This window comes from Schistocerca piceifrons, chromosome 5 (genome assembly GCF_021461385.2).
Source record: "Schistocerca piceifrons isolate TAMUIC-IGC-003096 chromosome 5, iqSchPice1.1, whole genome shotgun sequence".
Lineage (NCBI taxonomy): Eukaryota > Metazoa > Arthropoda > Insecta > Orthoptera > Acrididae > Schistocerca > Schistocerca piceifrons.
Window position 1 is genome coordinate 466,282,576 of NC_060142.1, and position 15,228 is coordinate 466,297,803.

At 42.1% G+C, this 15,228-nt stretch overlaps 1 protein-coding gene and 1 pseudogene across 1 annotated transcript; both read left to right on the plus strand.

The window, feature by feature from the left end:
• The first annotated feature begins 3,953 nt into the window (after positions 1-3,953).
• On the plus strand, positions 3,954-11,143 carry LOC124799075 (pro-resilin-like). Its single transcript, XM_047262613.1, has 3 exons — positions 3,954-3,959; positions 6,939-7,329; positions 11,007-11,143. The coding sequence occupies exons 1-3, from the start codon at positions 3,954-3,956 to the stop codon at positions 11,141-11,143; spliced, it is 534 nt and encodes a 177-aa protein (XP_047118569.1).
• LOC124799436 lies at positions 5,578-5,695 on the plus strand (annotated as a pseudogene).
• Positions 11,144-15,228: the final 4,085 nt, after the last annotated feature.

A 15,228-nucleotide genomic window follows, 5' to 3' on the forward strand; every position in this document is an offset into this window, starting at 1 on the left:
GAATCGAACAACTGACAAGAGCCGACTTCGGGGAAGATCCGTTTGTATTCCGGAACATGAGAGACAATACCGATCCTACGTCTAATCTTCGAAGAAGGTTGAAGAAAGGCAAACCTACATTTACAATATTTTTAGATGTAGAAAAAGATGTGATAACGCTCACTAAACTATAGTTGTTGAAATTTTTAAGATGGAACGTATAAAATAAAAGGAGCGAAAGGTCATTTATAGCTTATACAGAAAGTAGATTGCTGTCGTAAGAGTCGAAGGACATAAAAGGGAAGCAGTAATTGATAAGGGAGTGAGACAGGACTGGAGCCTATTCCCGATGTAATACATTAAGCAGGTTCAAATGGAGCAAGCAGTAAAGAAAAGAAAAGAGACATTTGGGAAGGAAATTAGAGTTAAGTGAGGAAAAATCTTTCAGGTTTTTCGATGACACTGTAATTCTGTGACGGCAAAGGACTTGCAAGAGCAGTGTTTTGAAAAGAGATTACGAATACCAACAAAAGTAAAACATGAGTAATGGAATTTAGTTATGAAATGGAACCGAAAAAGTAGTAGATGAATTTTGTTATTTGGGCAGCAAAGAACTGATGATAATCACAGTGGAGAGGATACGAAATGCAGACAACCTACAGCAAAAAAATTGTTTCTAAAAAATAGGAATTTTTAACACTGAACATACGTTTGAGTGTTAGAAAATCTTTTGTGAAGGTATGTGGTTCGTGTGTAGCCTTGTACAGAAGTACCAGGACGATTAGTAGTTCAGACATGAAGAGAAAAGAAGCTTCTGAAGTGTGGTGTTATAGATCACTTAAGATTAGTTGGGTAGATCGGGTAACTAATGAGGAAGTACTGAATCGGTTTAGGGGGAAAAGAGATTTATGGAAGGAGTAAAAGAATTGATCATTTACTCGAACACATTCTGATGCATCAAGGAATTGTCTATTTGGTTTTGGAGGGAAGTAATGAGGGAAGGGGCGTGGGTGGGAGGGGGAGGAGGATGAGAAGGATGAGGAGCCTGGCTCAGGACAGACTAGCGCAGAGAGATGCGTCAGATCAGTCTCTGGACTAAAGACCACAACAACCACATGTGTGTTGATGTTAGATGTACCAGTTACGTAACAAGATAATCGTCATCATAATCATATCCAGTTCTGGTTCAGGCATCCTTGTCTCTTCCAGTTTCAATCAGAATGCAGCTGATCTTTCCGTCTCTTCTTAGAAAGGGCAACATTCTTTTTGCATTTAGGTATATATTTGTATGTCTAAAGCTCGTGGTCTTGCAATAGAGTTCTCGGCTTCCTGCGCACGGAGTCCCGGGTTCGATTCCTGGCGGTGTCAGGGATTTTCCCTGCCTCGAGATGACTGGATGTTGTTGTATTGTCTTCATCATCATCTTTCATCCCCATTGCGGTCGGTGGAAGGCAATGGAAAACCACCTCCGCTACGACCTTGCCTAGTCGGCCGTGCGGGTCTCCCGCATCGTTCCCTATGCTCCTCGGGGTATGGGACCTCATCATCATCTTAATATATTTGTATATTATTATAGGTGTTCGTTCTTCTGACATCCTTTGAGTGTTCGCGTCATTTCTTTCTGTACCCCTCCATGTTCTGAGTACGCTTTTGACACCCAGTTCATTCGTTATTGAAAGTAGTGAGTGGTTGGCGTTCCTACTGCATCGGTGCCCAGCGGCGGAAGTTTCCGCTAACACGCAGTGATTCGAGCTCTTGCACTGACTGGCCCGACCGCATGTTGTGTGTTACCAAATACGATAATTTCGTGGGTTTGAAGATGGGATTTTAAAATCCCTAAACCGATCGTGGTTTGAGTAAATATGAATACAACACAACCACGTCTCTGTAAATTAACAATCATGCTTCTAAGTTGCTGATGTCTTACATACCACATATTGTGCCTCATTTCACTGCTTTCCGTTCGATCTATGAGTCTGAAATCAGCTAGAGGTCTTAGGAGGCTCATCTGTCCTGTCTCAAACGTGCTCCTGCGACTTGCTATTAGAGTCCAAGCCTGTGAGCCATGCATTACAACTGGTACAGCCGTCACATTATAAAATTTTAGTTCAGTCTCTTTTCTGATGTACAAATTTTTGCAATTTGTATTCTTTACTGGTGTATCTGATATATGAACTCTCACATCCCAGTAGCTTAAAAGCATTTATTTGTTCTAGCGGCTTAGTAAAATGATAATATCAGCACAAAATACACTACTGGCCATTAAAATTGCTACACCAAGAAGAAATGCAGATGATAAACGGGTATTCATTGGACAAAGATATTATACTAGAACTGGCATGTGATTACATTTTCACGCAATTCGGGTGCATAGATCCTGAGAAATCAGTACCCAACCGGTACAGCTGCCCATGCAGCTTCAACACGATATCACAGTTCATCAAGAGTAGTGACTGGCGTATTGTGACGAGCCAGTTGCTCGGCCACCAGTGACCGAACGCTTTCAATTGGTGATCTGGAGAATTTGCTGGCCAGAGCAGCAGTCGAACATTTTCTATATCCAGAAAGGCCCATACAGGACCTGCAACATGCGGTCGTGCATTATCCTGCTGAAATGTAGGGTTTAGCAGGGATCGAATGAAGGGTAGAGCCACGGGTCGTAACACATCTGAAATGTAACGTCCACTGTTCAAAGTGCCGTCAAAGCGAACAAGAGGTGACCGAGGCGTGTAACCAGTGGCACCCCATGCCATCACGCCGGGTGATACGGCACTATGGCGATGACGAATATACGCTTCAAATGTGCGTTCACCGCGATGTCGCCGAACATGGATGCGACCATCATGATGCTGTAAACAGAACCTGGATTCATCCGAAAAAATGACGATTTGCCACTCTTGCACCCAGGTTCGTCGTTGAGTACACCATCGCAGGCGCTCCTGTCTGTGATGGAGCGTCAAGGGTAACCCCAGCCATGGTCTGCGAGCTGATAGTCCATGCTGCTGCAAACGTCGTCGAACTGTTCGCACAGATGGTTGTTGTCTTGCAAACGTCCCCATCTGTTGACTCAGGGATCGAGACGTGACTGCACGATCCGTTACAGCTGTGCGGATAAGATGCCTGTTTTCTCGACTGCTAGTGATACGAGGCCGTTGGGATCGAGCACGGCGTTCCGTATTACACTCCTGAACCCACCGATTCCATATTCCGCTAATAGTCATTGGATCTCGACCAACGCGAGCAGCTATGTCGCGACACGATAAACCGCAATCGCGATAGGCTATAATCCGACCTTTATCAAAGTCGGAAACGTGATGGTACGCATGTCTCCTCTTTACACGAGGCATCACAACAACGTTTCACCAGGTCACGCCGCTCAACTGCTATTTGTGTATGAGAAATCGGTTGGAAACTTTCCTCATGTCAGCACGTTGTAGGTGTCGCCACCGGCGCCAACCTTGTGTGAATGCTCTGAAAAGCTAATCATTTGCATATCACACCATCTTCTTCCTGTGGGTTAAATTTCGCGTCTGTATCACGTCATCTTCGTGGAGTAGCAATTTTAATGCCCAGTAGTGTAGAAATGACGGAAGTAACCATCAAAGCAGTCAAAAGGCTGCTGACTTAAAAATTTGCGGCGTACCAATTAACGGCTTAGCATTTACTACTAGACTGCCTGCAGATATCCAGCAACGTCCTCGAACGGAGAAATGAGCGTTCAAGAAGCCGAGCGTTATTGTTGGCCAACCAGATGGAACCAACAACTGCTGGCGATGTGGAGTGGTCGTCAGGCAGGGGTGTGCCAACTGAGTTTCGCACTATCGTCAACAAGGTCGGGCTGGACGGTGACGTAATGCCAGTGGGTCCACCACACCGCTCCATCTAGAACGGGGGTGTCCGTGACCGCTGTGAGTAAATACTGAGAGTCTATCTGCTGGAGCCACTAGCAAGGAGGTGTCCTCCTCCTACGCAACATGAAGGTGAGTCAGTCTCGGAGAGAGCAAACCTCATACATCTCTGCGTGGGTCACCCGCTTCTCTCTCTGATCGTCTCTAAGGAGGGTCTAAAGTGCACATCACTGAAAATTTTAATACGGAGTTCACATGATCGTACTTTGACGACCGCAGACACAATTTTTTCTTCCACTACCAACTGATCCCTTAAAGACAATAAGCTTCAGATTTCCCTTCTGATTCTCGATTCCTTTATTCACAGTCGTATAAAACAATTACGTCTTTTATCTTGACTGCCCTGTGTTTAGAACTTCACTGACGTTGGAGTATTATTTTCATTACTTATGCAATATTTTAGTGATTACAGCTATAGTCTGCTTGTACCCCACTGCGTGTACGATCGTCTTTCTGGAGAAAAATGAATAGTGATTTCATCTCACGAAGCTTCCTACTACCGACAACGCAGTTACCACACGAAACTCAAATCTAACATAAGATCAGGAGGGATACGTATCGACAATTTACTCTCTGTGCCGGTCACTAGTCTCTCACAGAGGCAAAGTAAGACACTATATAAATGTGCAATTTTCGTTCAAGTGTTTGTTGTGTGTATTTTGTCCACATACATTGGCAAATACGTCTTTTCCAAACTGTTACGGCCTGCTATTTTGCAAGTGTTTCAATAACAATTTTAATAACGCAATCGCTGAAGGAATACCAATAGATGAATTACTGTGTTGCTTCTGCGGCCAGACAAGATGGTTTACGAAAATACACCATAACGAAAGCACCTCAGTTCCGTGTTGTAGCCTTGACTGCCATGGATGGTATAATGATTTAAAAAATGTTTTTACAGCCGTGTTTTATTTCAAAAGTAATTTCCCAATGCATCAAAAGTCACAAACCGCAATAACTTGTGAGTTTGACGGCCAACGTGTGTGCTGGTAGTGGTGGCGATAGAGGAAAGTTAAATATTAAAAAACGGTAAAGATATTGTAACAAACAAGTAGTGCATTGCAGGAAAATTGTCCACTTCTAGTGCGACTTGGCCACTTCACTTGTCTGACTTTACAGTGCATACGTCACATGATGCATGTTGTGCTTGATTCGTAACGTTAGTTCCTGTAACGTCTGATCGTTGCTCACTAGTATCATATTGTGAGGAGGTCACTAATGGCGATCACAGACCCAAAAATTATCACCTGTCAAGAAATTTAGCGATCTGACGGTTCAGTGAACGAAGCAGTCAACAGAAAGCTCTCTAGAACTGGAAATGGTGAACATAAATGGATAAAATTCAACAATGTTGTAAAATATTCTTGAGACACGTTTGTCCGGGAAAGGTAGCGAATGATAAAAAAAGAGTTTCCAGTTTTTCAGTATCGACATTAGGCAACTGCTACGACACTAAAGAGAGTATAGTCAGAGGTTCAAACGAAGCCACAGTCTTTTTAATTATGTGAGGGAAACAAAGCCAAATTAGATCACGGAATTGATGTGAGAGGAGTTCAATTACGAGATAATTCAATTGAAAATCTAACAGAATAAGTTAACAGAGAAAAGGCCACTTTATTCGATGTGGCACATTGCAAGTTCTGTGTAGATTACATGAAACAATTTACGTACCTTCTTACATAAACTGGTGGGCAACGGCCTTGCCGCAGTGGATACTCCGGTTCCCGTCAGATCACCGAAGTTAAGCGCTGTCGGGCGTGGCCGGCACTTGGATGGGTGACCATCCGGGCCACCATGCACTGTTGCCATTTTTCGGGGCGCACTCAGCCTCGTGATGCCAACTGAGAAGCTACTCGACCGAATAGTAACGGCTCCGGTCAGAGAAAACCATCATAACGACCGGGAGTGCGGTGTGCTGACCACACGCCCCTCCTATTCGCATCCTCACCTGAGGATGACACTTCGATCGGATGGTCCCGATGGTCCACTTGTGCCCTGAAGACGGAGTGCTTTTACATAAACTGGTAGGTCTCAGAAGCAACTAAAAGTATCAAACGATTGAAAAAAAAAGCACAAGATACTCTAATTTGCAGGGAGGAACGACAGATTCAGGTTTATAATACTGAAGTTACTCTGTTGTACAATTATGGAACACTCTACATGTCAAAGCATTATAATATTTTGGAGATCTAGGTTTGTTAAGGGTCTCAGACATTATTTCTATATCAACTTAATAGTTGGTTACTTAATTTACGTTCTATCCACTTAATACCCTTGAAACGAGTCTAATTTCTTATTTTGTTAGGCTTTCTTATTTTCCAAAGCTAACGTATGTGTTCAGTGCTACTACTCGTATTGTTCAGTAATATTTTTCTCAAAGCTATTTCGTATATCAGCTTGTAGTTCTGATGGGTGAATGGCCATTTAAAAATTTTTGCAGACAGTTAATTCCGCAGTTTCCAAACCACAATCGTATGCTGTTCACTTCAGCAGTTGTTATGAGCGAAGGTTTCAAAATGGTTCAAATGGCTCTGAGCACTATGCGACTTAACTTCTGAGGTCATCTGTCGCCTAGAACGTAGAACTAATTAAACCTAACTAACTTAAGGACATCACACACATCCATGTCCGAGACAGGATTCGAACCTATAACCGTAGCGGTCGCTCGGTTCCAGACAGTAGCGCCTAGAACCACACGGCCACGCCGGCCGGCCGAAGGTTTCGTGAGAGAAACTGTTTGCCATTGCTGTGTAAGCACTAGTTTTACGTCAGAGAAAGCTTCCCTGACTGACCTGCATAACGGGTACACGGAGAAACTCTGCCCTATTGATGAAACTGTAGATCTGATGAAGCTACTTGGTTGGGAAATGGAGAACTTAATAGTAAGGATAATATCACAGCTATTAGACAATAATATTTTGTGTGTAAACTAATATTACAGATATAGCTTCACATACATATGATTTTCTGCTCTGGATGAATGGTACCATTATAATGTAATATACAGTGGTAATGACTTATCATATACGGACCAGGTTTGTCTTTCTAAAGGTGTACGTCGTCCTGTCAGCGCTTGCTCTGTGTGTCGTCGCCGAGCCGCCAATCGACCGGTCTTATCTGCCTCCCAGTTCTGAGAACGGACCTCCCTCGGCCTCCTCTCTCAGTTCTCAGTACGGCGCCCCAGCAGCTATCAGCCTCAGCACACAATACAGTGCTCCTTCAGCTGAGGGCTTCAGCACTCAGTACGGAGCTCCTGCGCTGACAGGCGCTGCCTCTGGTAGCGCAGGCGCTTCCAGCCAGGGTCCAGCTGCTCGCGTCTCCACCAGCTTTGGAAGCGCCTCCTCCAAGAGGATTGGAGCTGGCAGGAGGATAAGTGGTGGTCTCTCCTCTCTCTATGGCGCTCCTTCGGCGGCCGGCCATACTACTGGCTTTGGAGGACTCGGTTTGTCTGCACAGACCAGCGCCCCATCTTACTCTGGTGACGTGCGTCCACTCAGTACGGTGCGTCCTCTGATTACGCTGGTGGTCTTTCTCCAGTACCTGGATATGGCTACGGTCGCGCTGGAGGCCAAGAGGATTCTCTTGCTGTAAGATTTTTCATTAAATTCTCTTAGTGTTTTCGATTTTGGTATGACACTACACTGCACTTTCACTTTTAAAAATACACACATCAAAAAAGTTTTGCATCACCTCGGTTCCGAGAGTTCCGGAACCTGCCGAGAAAATTTGAATACAGATCAACATAAACATCTTTCCCACCCTTTTTACTGCTCATGAAAACCACACTTTGCAAGTTGTACCACCATACAGCGAGACCTTCAGAGGTGGTGGTCCAGATTGCTGTACACACGTACCCCCAATATGCGGTAGCACATCTTTTTAAGTTGATGCATGTCTGTATTCGTCGTGGCACACTATCCACAAGTTCATCAAAGCACTGTTGCTCCAGATTGTCCCATACCTCAATAGCGATTTGGCGTAGATCTCTCAGAATTGTTGATGGGTCACGTCGTCCATAAACAGCCCTTTTTAATCTATCCCAGGCATGTTCGGTAGGGTTCATGTCTGGAGAACATGCTGGCCACTCTAGTCGAGCGATGTCGTTATCCCGAAGGAAGTCATTCATAAAACGTGCACGATGGAAGCGCGAATTGTCGTCCATGAAGGCGAATGCCTCGCCAATATGCTGCTGATAAGGTTGTACTGTGTATCGGAGGATGGCGTTCACGTATCATACAGCCGTTACGGCGCCTTCCATGACCACCAACAGCGTACGTCGGCTCCGCATAATGCCACCCCAAAACAGCAAGGGACCTCCACTTCGCTGCACTTGCAGGACAGTTGCTTCCAAACACGACGATTGTCTGGTTGAAGGCATATGCGACACGCGTGAAGAGAACGTGATGCCAATCCTGACCGGTCCACTCGGCATGTTGTTGGGCTCACCTGTACCGCACTGCATGGACTTCGCCATGGAAGTCGAGAGTGAATTTGCCGATATGCAGCCTATTGCGCACAGTCTGAGTCGTAACACGACGTCCTGTGGCTGCACGAAAAGCATTATTCAACACAGTGGCGCTGCTGTCATCCTCCGTGCCATAATCCGTAGGTAGCGGTCATCCACAGCAGTAATAGCCATTGGGTGGTCTGAGCGAGGCATGTCATCGACAGTTACTGTCTCTGCATCTCCTCCATTTCCGAACAACATCGCTTTGGTTCACTCCGAGACGCCTGGACGTTGAGAGCCTTTCCAGGCACAAAGTAACAATGCGGACGCAATCGAACGGCGGTATTGGCCGTCTAGGCATGGTTGAACTACAGGCAACACGAGCCGCGTTCCACCTTCCTGGTGGAATGACTGGAACTGATCGGCTGTCGGACCCTCTCCGTCTAACAGGCGCTGCTCATGCGTGATTGTTTACATCTTTGGGCGGATTTAGTGACATCTCTGAACAGTCAATGAGACTATGTCTGTGATATAATATCCGCAGTCAACGTCTATCTTCAGAAGTTCTTTGTACTGGGGTGATGAAAAACATTTTTTGATGTGTGTGGGTGTACATAGAGTGAGAATGAATATTGTAGTAGTTACGAAAATGCCCTCAAAACTGTTCATGTTTTGGTAGCTTAATGTTCACTGATCACAATGCATTTTTGACATTATTCCTTTCAGAAATGAAGCTACTATTTTGAAATAATATCAAAATTAAAGTAATTCGTTTTTGATAAGCTCTTCTCATGAAATTTCAATCACCAACTTTTTCCCTAGAGTGTGTGCATGTGGCGCCCACTTTCTTATGGAGGAAGGATCATCATAATGAAATAAGAGAAATCGGAGCTCACAGAGAAGTATTAAAGTGTTAGTTTTCCCGCGTGCTATTCAAGAGTGGAACGGTCGAGAAATAGCTTGAAGCTGGTTCTACGAACTCTCTGCCACACACTTTATTCTGAACTAGAGAGTAACCATAAACATGTACATGTATGAAAAGAAACATAAATCCTTCACAAGATACTACTGTGGTAAGCGATATTCGTTAGAAATCATTTCTCTCGCCCAGTAACATTATATGCTATTATTGTGTTATGCGTTCTCCTGGCGCTAGGAGGTTCATCTGGATCATAAGACGGTGATCACTTTGCTCATCAGTCGCTCTCGAATACAGGTAAGATTTCCTAGCACATCAGAGGTACGTCGCACGTAAGATTTCGCGCAGTGTTGCACAGCACTAACTGATCATGCAATCTGAGTCTCTATATTCGAATGAGGCTTCATCTGAAGGAAGTTAATGGCTGTGGCAGCTATTAGTTCTAGTCGAAGAGTAAAATGGAGACAAATACAACATTCACTGCCTTGAATGCTTACTTTTTCTAGAAAATTTGAATGCAGACAACTTAAGGTTCCTTAAAAATGCTGGTAGGACGTCAGAACGGTCCGACATGAAGCAGGTGAGGCATCACAGGACATTTTAATTTCCACTGTCTATAATTTTACAAATAACTTCATAAAACTTCGTCAGCATAACCAGGAAAGATTCAGGATTCATACTCACATCAGCGGAATTTCAAACATATAATAAAATAATTTTCTTTTACATGTGAAATTCCATTTTTTTTCAATTACTATTGGCTGCTTGTGTTGCTATAGATACACTTTCCTTCATAAATAGGAGAGATTATTCAATGAATTTTGCACAGCATGCAAACCATAGGTGTATGAAACTCTAGAATTTATTTAATTTATAAAACAATGAATGACCTGTTACATTTTAAACATCATGCTTAGAAAAAGCTCAAACTTTATAGTCAACTATCCGAATTCTTAGCTCAGTTTTTAATAGATTTGAAAAATTCTAGTTTCATACACCTGTAAGTATGGTTTATATTTTGTGCAAAATTCGTCGAAGTGTCTCTCTGTTACTTATGAAGAAAAGTGTACCTATAGAAATAAATGCAGCCAATAGTAAGTGAAAAATGATGAAATTTCCAGGTAAAAAAATATTTTGTTATGGTTTTGAACTTCCATTGCTGTGAGTGTAAATCCTGAATCCTTGTTGGTCATTCTGACAAAATTTTATAAATTTATTTGTGAAAGTACAGACAATGGGAATTAAAATGTCCTGTGGTGCCTCTCCTGCCCCAAATCGGAATGTTTGACGTCCTACCCCCTTAATAAACAGCACTAGAAAATTTATATTTGTATTTCCTTTTAAATTTTTACCAATGTATTGATGAGTGATGGACGTAAGCAATAGGAAAGAAAATAAACTGGCATTTTCGTATTAAGAATATCACTATGGTTATTAACAATTATAATACTACATAAACATGAAAATACCCCTTTGTTATCATGTATTCGACAGTGAATACTATCATATCATTCTACATGCAAGTTTGCGTTTGACTGAATTTAACTGATCAGTCCAATGCTCTGTTACCACAAGATGCTTTATCAGACAAACCTTAATTTCTTGTACAGCAGCATACGCTTCATTTTATAAAGATAACTGATTCAGGACTGACTACAGTTACAGAATACAATTTGGGAATAATTTATCCTGATACATTGAGACAGTTATGCTGAATTTCTGCTTGAAACAGACCCTTCGCTCCATTTAACAGTCAGTGCGGACGAGGGCGGCTACAGGCCCACCGTAGAGTACCAGGACACCGGACTCACCGCCTACTCCGGCGGCGGATACGGCTACGGCAGGGGCCACGCCGGAGCTGGAGCTGGAAACGGTGGATACCACTACTGACCAATTACTGGACTGTTCTGAACACGCATGAAACGATACTCCCATCGGAAATAGAACGTACAAATGTAGTGAAGTTAATTTATCCATAGATGTAATTGTTTACAAAGAATGGGTAACATTATTCAAGTGTTAGAATGAAAGCCTGGTGTCTGTCTCTGTAGTAGATAACAATCGTATTTCTTTTTGTATGTGTTGCTGAATAAAGAAAGAGAGAAATTTATATATATAGAACGTTTTGTAGCATGCAGGTTTATACTATCAACGTTACTAAAACTCGAGACATACTATCTTATAATTTCTTTCGCTTTATCAAATATTCACCCTTCTAATGAAATCTGAGTTTCACAGTATCATGAATTTAAGGAGGCCATCTAATCCACACTTTCCAAACCATAAAGCCCCTGCCGGCCGAAGTGGCCGTGCGGTTAAAGGCGCTGCAGTCTGGAACCGCAAGACCGCTACGGTCGCAGGTTCGAATCCTGCCTCGGGCATGGATGTTTGTGATGTCCTTAGGTTAGTTAGGTTTAACTAGTTCTAAGTTCTAGGGGATTAATGACCTCAGCAGTTGAGTCCCATAGTGCTCAGAGCCATTTGAACCATAAAGCCCCTAAATTTATGTACGACATTTAATCTTCCTTTGTGCGTTATTGTTGGTTTCTGGTATTTACTTAAGGAATTCGGAAACATGCAGTCTGAGATTTTTGCAGTTGTATCCAAGTCCTAAGGTTAAAGGGAATAAAAACATAACGAATAAAATCTTCCTTCTAAAGTCAGCGATGAACGTAATTAGATGTCAGCCATATAACCATTGCCAGACTGACTACTGAAAATCTCTTTCTTTACTACCATTGCGAAATGTTTCGTAACATTAACTGTCTAGAATCTGATTTCTCTTCCATTACACTTAAATTACTTCTGCTCTTTCTTTCAGAATTACTTCATATTAGTGTTTAGACTCTTATTCGCAAATTATTTCTGTTTATAATTAATGATCACTATTTAATATCTTTGATTTCTCCATAAACTCAAATGTTTCCAATTGTTTTGGCAAACCTCTCTGATTTTTCTTTCGTAATATTCTCTCCATTAAATTTACTGCTTTCTTTAAGCATTTCGGTAGGCCGTGTGTCTCCAGCAGAGAAGGCACAGTTCTCTGTAGCTCTCTACAAACTATCTGTAGTGCCGACCAGGTTAGTCATTGGACGATTTACAGCCCGAGTCTCAAACACACTCAACACATTCATTAAATGACAGTCAAGAAGTACACTTATTGAGAGAGACTAAAATTCTCCAAACTTCTGTTAGAGTATTTACAAATCATGTACTGTGTTAGATTAGATTATGTTCATTAGTGTCACGACAGCTCACAAAGAAAAAAACTGAGTACGTATTTCGTCATGTCTATCCTTTCAATAAATGACACTTACTGTACTCACGTGTTGTCACTAGTGTTTCTGTTTTAGTCCTATTATCCTGTGAAGGTTGTGTAGTTAAGAGTGGCAGCAGGGCACTTTTTTATTTTATTTTATTTATTTATTTTTTGAGTAATCAGCCTCCATCGGTCTTCTGACTGGTTTACTATGGCACAGCACGAATTTCTCTCCTGTGCCATCCTCTTCATTGCAGAGTAGCACTTGCAACCTACGTCCTCAATTATCTGCTGGTTGTATCCCCATCTGTGTCTTCCTGTACTGCTTTTACCCTCCATAGCTCCGTCTAGAACCATGGAAGTTATTTCGTGATGTCTTACAGATATCACATCATCCTGTCCCTTCTTCTTCTCATTGTTTTCCATATACTTCCTTAATCAAAAATTCTGCAGAGAGCCACCTCATATCATTGCTTCTAATTTCAGTCATCTGTAGCACAACATCCCAATGTTTCGATTCTCTTCTGTTTCGGTTTTCCCAAAGTCTATGTTTCACTAACGTACAGTGCTGTGCTCCGAATGTACACTCTCAGAAATTCCTTCCTTAAATTAAGGCCTATGTTTGACACTAGTAGACTTCTCTTAGCCAGGAATGTTATTTTTACCAGCGCTATTCTGCTTTTTATGTCCTCCTTCCTTCGTCCATCATGGGTTATTTTACTGCCTAGGCAGAGGAATTACTTAATTTCGTCTACTTCGTGATCCCAAATTCTGGTGTTTAGGTTCTAACTATTCTCATTTCCGCTACTTCTTAATACTTCCGTCAATCTTCGATTTACTCTCAATCCATACTCCCTACTCATTAAACTGTTCACTCCAATCAGCAGATCATTTAATCTTCTTCACTTTCACTCAGGATAGCAATGTCATCTGCGAATATAATTATTGATATCCTTTCACCTTGAATTTTTATTCCACTCTGAACCTTTCTTTTATTTCCATCACTGCTTCCTCGATATACAGATTGAACACTAGGGGCGAAAGGCTACATCCCTGTCTTACACCCTTTTTAATACGAGTACTTCGTTCTTGGTCGTCCACTATTATTATTCCCTCTAGGCTATAGTACTTACTGTATATGACCCGTATCTCCCCACAGCCTACCCCTATTTTCCTCAAAATTTCAAACATTTTTCAAAATTTAACGCTTTCTCCAGGTCGACAGATCCTATGAACGTGTCTTGACTTTTCTTTAGTCTTGTTCCATTACTAACCTCAACGTCAGAACTGCCCCTCTCGTACCTTTACGTTTCCTAAAGCCAAAGTGATAGTCACCTAACGCATCCTCAATTTTCTTTTCCATTCTTCTGTGTATTATTCTTGTCAGCAACTTGGTTACATGAGCTGTTAAGCTGATTGTGCGATAATTCTCGCACTTGTCAGCTCTTGCCGTCTTCGGAATTGTGGGATGATGTTTTCCCGAAAGTCAGTCGCCAGACTTATGCATTCCACACACCAACGTGAATAGTTGTTTTGTTGGCACTTCCCCCAACTATTTAAGAAATTCTGATGGAATGTTATCTATCCCTTCTGCCTTATTTGATCTTAAGTCCTCCAAAGTTCTTTTAAATTACGATTCTAATACCGGGTCCCCTATCTCTTCTAAATCGACTCCTGTTTCTTTTTCTATCACATCAGAAAAATCTTCCCCTTCATTTAACAGTGGAATTCCCGTTGAACTCTTAATGTTATCACCGTTGCTTTTAATGTTACCAAAGGTTGTTTTGACTTTCCTGTATGCTGAGTCAGTCATACCGACAATCATTTCTTTTTCGATTTCTTCACATTTTTGATGGAGCCATTTCGTCTTAGCTTCCCTGGACTTTCTATTTATTTCATTGTTCAGTGACTTGTATTTCTATATTCGACTGTTTCCCGGATCATTTTTGTACTTCCTCCTTTCATCGACCTATTGAAGTATTTGTCCTGTTACCCATGGTTTCTTCGCAGTTACCTTCTTTGTACCTATGTTTTCGTTTCCAAATTCTGTTATCGCCCTCTTTAGGGATGTTCATTCATCTTCAACTGCGCTGTCTACTGAGCTATTCCTTATTGCTGTATCAATAGCCTTAGGGAACTTCAAGCGTATCTCGTCATTCCTTAGTACTTCCGTATCACACTTCTTTGCGTATTGATTCTTTCTGATTAATGTCTTAAATTTCAGACTACTTTTCATCACTATTGATTTGTGATCTGAGTCTATAAATGCTCCTGGGTACGCCTTACAACCCAGTATCTGATTTCGGAATCTCTGTCTCTAATTGAAATTATCCCGTATCACCCGGACTTTTCCAAGTATACTTCCTCCTCTTGTGATTCCTGAACAGAGTATTCGCTATTACTAGCTGACGTTTATTGCAGAACTGAATTAACATTTCTCCTCTCTCATTCCTTGTTCGAAGCCCATATTCTCCAGTAACCTTTTCTTCTACTGCTCCGCTTACAACGGCACTCCACCCTCCCATGACTATTAGATTTTCGTCTCCCTTTACATACTGTATTACCCTTTCAATATCCTCATACACTTTCCCTATCTCTTCATCTTCAGCTTCCGACATCGGCATGTACACCTGAACTGTCTTTGTTGGTGTTGGTTTGCTGTCGATTCCGATAAGGCTGCTTACGCTAAGAATTAATAATAGAGATGTCTACCACT